This window comes from Lycium barbarum, chromosome 2, assembly GCF_019175385.1.
Source record: "Lycium barbarum isolate Lr01 chromosome 2, ASM1917538v2, whole genome shotgun sequence".
Taxonomy (NCBI): Eukaryota; Viridiplantae; Streptophyta; class Magnoliopsida; order Solanales; family Solanaceae; genus Lycium; species Lycium barbarum.
The window spans coordinates 149,779,111-149,781,892 of NC_083338.1; the positions used below are offsets into that span (position 1 = coordinate 149,779,111).

At 33.6% G+C, this 2,782-nt stretch overlaps 1 protein-coding gene across 2 annotated transcripts; it reads right to left on the reverse strand.

The window, feature by feature from the left end:
- Window positions 1-1,140: 1,140 nt before the first annotated feature.
- On the reverse strand, window positions 1,141-2,552 carry LOC132628075 (purple acid phosphatase 1-like). 2 transcript variants are annotated; one of them, XM_060343779.1, is made up of 3 exons: window positions 2,311-2,523; window positions 2,179-2,221; window positions 1,141-1,401 (listed from the first exon to the last, which is right to left on the reverse strand). In XM_060343779.1, exons 1-3 carry the CDS (start codon window positions 2,346-2,348, stop codon window positions 1,162-1,164), a joined length of 321 nt encoding a protein of 106 aa, XP_060199762.1. In that variant the 5' UTR covers window positions 2,349-2,523; the 3' UTR covers window positions 1,141-1,161. The 2 variants fall into 2 exon arrangements, 1 of the variants encoding a protein (XP_060199762.1); XR_009578028.1 differs by having other exon boundaries at window positions 1,141-1,432; window positions 2,179-2,552.
- Window positions 2,553-2,782: the final 230 nt, after the last annotated feature.

Sequence of the window (2,782 nt, forward strand, 5' to 3'; positions counted from 1 at the left end):
ACTATGAGGAATCTGAAATCAACTGAGGTTCTCAATTTATCTAAGTCGAGCTTTACCAACTAAATTACTAGGTAGCAACACGAATACCAATTTTAATTTATGTTACAAAGAGAACATTTGATATTGATAAAGTAAAAAACAAAACTTCTTTTATTTTATTAATCAAGTGCTAATGAGCAACAAAAAAAAAAAAAAAACATAATGAAAAAGACACAATTACAATAAACACTTAATTAAGAAATTAGAAAAGTATGCTACAAATAATGTTATAACGATTGACACTAAGAAATGAGATGGGGAATGTGGTGCAAACTCATGCTAAAGAGATGGAAGATCCTTTGAGTACCAATATAGAAGCAGAAGCAATTGCTATTCTGCAAGCTCTCAGATACTTGAAGGAGAATCAGATGGATAGAATTAAGATTGAAACTGACTCATTACTATTGAAAAGCATCATTTAGAGGATTTGGAAAATACCTTGGCAAATTGTGCCTATGGTGGTAGAAATATGGAAGATTATGGAGAATAAAATTGTGTTGATAGAGCATATCTATACGGAGGGCAATAAATTAGCAGATCATCTAGCTAATTTAGGTCCGTATAATGGAGAGGTACTGTTCAATTCTTTTCAAGACATGGAGAGTCAATGTTAAAGAATAGTGAACGGTGACAAATTGCAAATGCTCTACCTAAGAATCAAGAAATGTTGAGGAAGCCAGAACTAGGGGACGTTTGGAGCAGAGGAAATTCTCACATTCAAATCCTTTAGGAGGAGATTGTGAATGATGTTTATACTAATTGTTTGTTAATGTTTTCAGGTTACTCAAACATATATGGCGGCACTTCAAGGTTAACAGTATCAAAGCAAACAGTCACATTGAAGGAACTCAACAAACAATCAAAACAGATACAAGATTCAGAATCCGGCAACAAGAACCACATGGACAACAAATACTCTTAACATACAATCCAAAATGGCATGAATGTTGGTATTAACCAGTTAGGGTTGATGGATGTTCGATTCGTGGTATTAGCACCATTTGGTGCTCAATCGAATGAACAAAATTTTAAACTGGTTAAGACCAAAAGGAGGGAGAGGCACAACTAATCGTTCATGTTCATCAAATCGAAGGACATATGTGATGCAGACATTTATGATAATTATTTGAGGTCATCGTGCCATATAGAATTACATTGTACCTCAAGATCCTTGATAGTGCAGTGATGTATATATCCAGACGTGTAATTATAGTACTTGTAGCTAACCACAAAGCCCTCCGCGGAGCTCTTAACATTACTATTTTCGGCCCAATAGAGGACTGCATTTGAGCCGGGTTCATCAGGTGTGGTCCACGATACAGTCACACCCTTTCCTTCATGATCACCTTGTGTTATGTAAACCTTCAAGATCCACATTCATTTACAGGATGAACTAAACCGAAATACACAAAGGCGCACCATAGTAAAGCAACATCAACAATATCAACGCTAAATGACAATCGATAAGTACTAGATAATACAGTTTCATCTCATTGCAATGACATTCAAGAAACAATGGGATTCATAAAAGATGTGTTGATGCTAAACACAACAAAGCTGTGCAGACACTAAAGGAAACATAATTAAAATCAACCAATATAGACATCGATATGAAATTCTGCTTCACTGCTTGCAGTGTTTGTTTTAGAAAAGAGGCCTTTAAAACTAGTCTTTTTTAAGCCTTTAAAACTAGTCTTTTTTAAGATGCTTAATCCATGACTTCAATGAACTCCAGCACCATATTATAGCATCTTGAAGATTAAATAGCTCTGTTACTCGAGCTCTTCAAAAATGCTGATGGAGTGCATTTTTGGAGAGTCCGAATAACATAGTAGTTAATTAGAATTATCTCAATATTATGATATAATAAAATAAAAAATTAAGAGGCTAGGAAGATTCCTCCACAAAGCTGATTGTTTGACAAAAGAACAGTTAACCAAATAAAAGAACCTTTTTTTTTTTTAAATAAGGAACTAAAAACACAGGAATATAGAAATAAGAATCAATTAATTACACCTCTATCCCAGATTAATCAGAAATATTTTAACACTAAGGATCAACTGATACCCCGGATTATATTTTGCTAAGCTCATATAGACGGAATTAAACTTGGAAATTATGAAGAGAGAGCAGAAGAACCTGCTGGGGAGCATTGTAACCCGGTGGCACTTGAAATACATCACTGTTCAGTGGCATATCCACATTAGAATTATAATTTCTCACATAATCACTAGTTATTCCACCATCACATAACTGAATTTTTGTACTTACAAATAATCCTGTAAACCTGCTGCAAAGTGCAAACCCATTTTTTATTTATTTGAATTGAAGCTCATGTGTTTCTTGCTTTGTGTTTTTTTATTTATTTATGTTTATAAATTTGTTTGGTTTGATTGGTTACGTTTATGGTCTTAATTGAAATGGAGCTCCACGTATATGCAAAAGTAGTCACAATTTTATTTTACGTAGTGAGAGATATCTGTATGATGTAAGGAGGTGGAAAGAATATTCATTATTCGTTAGGAATATCTGGTGAATTGCCGCCATTGAACAGAAAATCTCATACAGCATCGATATGACATATGAGTACTAAAGATAGTTATTTGGGTGAATTAAACAAATTCTATTATTTGGTTTATGTTTTTAAATTTTCTGAATTTTACTCCCTCCGTTTCAAAATGTTCCTCTAGTTTTGACTTGACATGGAATTTAAGAAAGTGAAGAGGACTTTTGAATGTTGTGG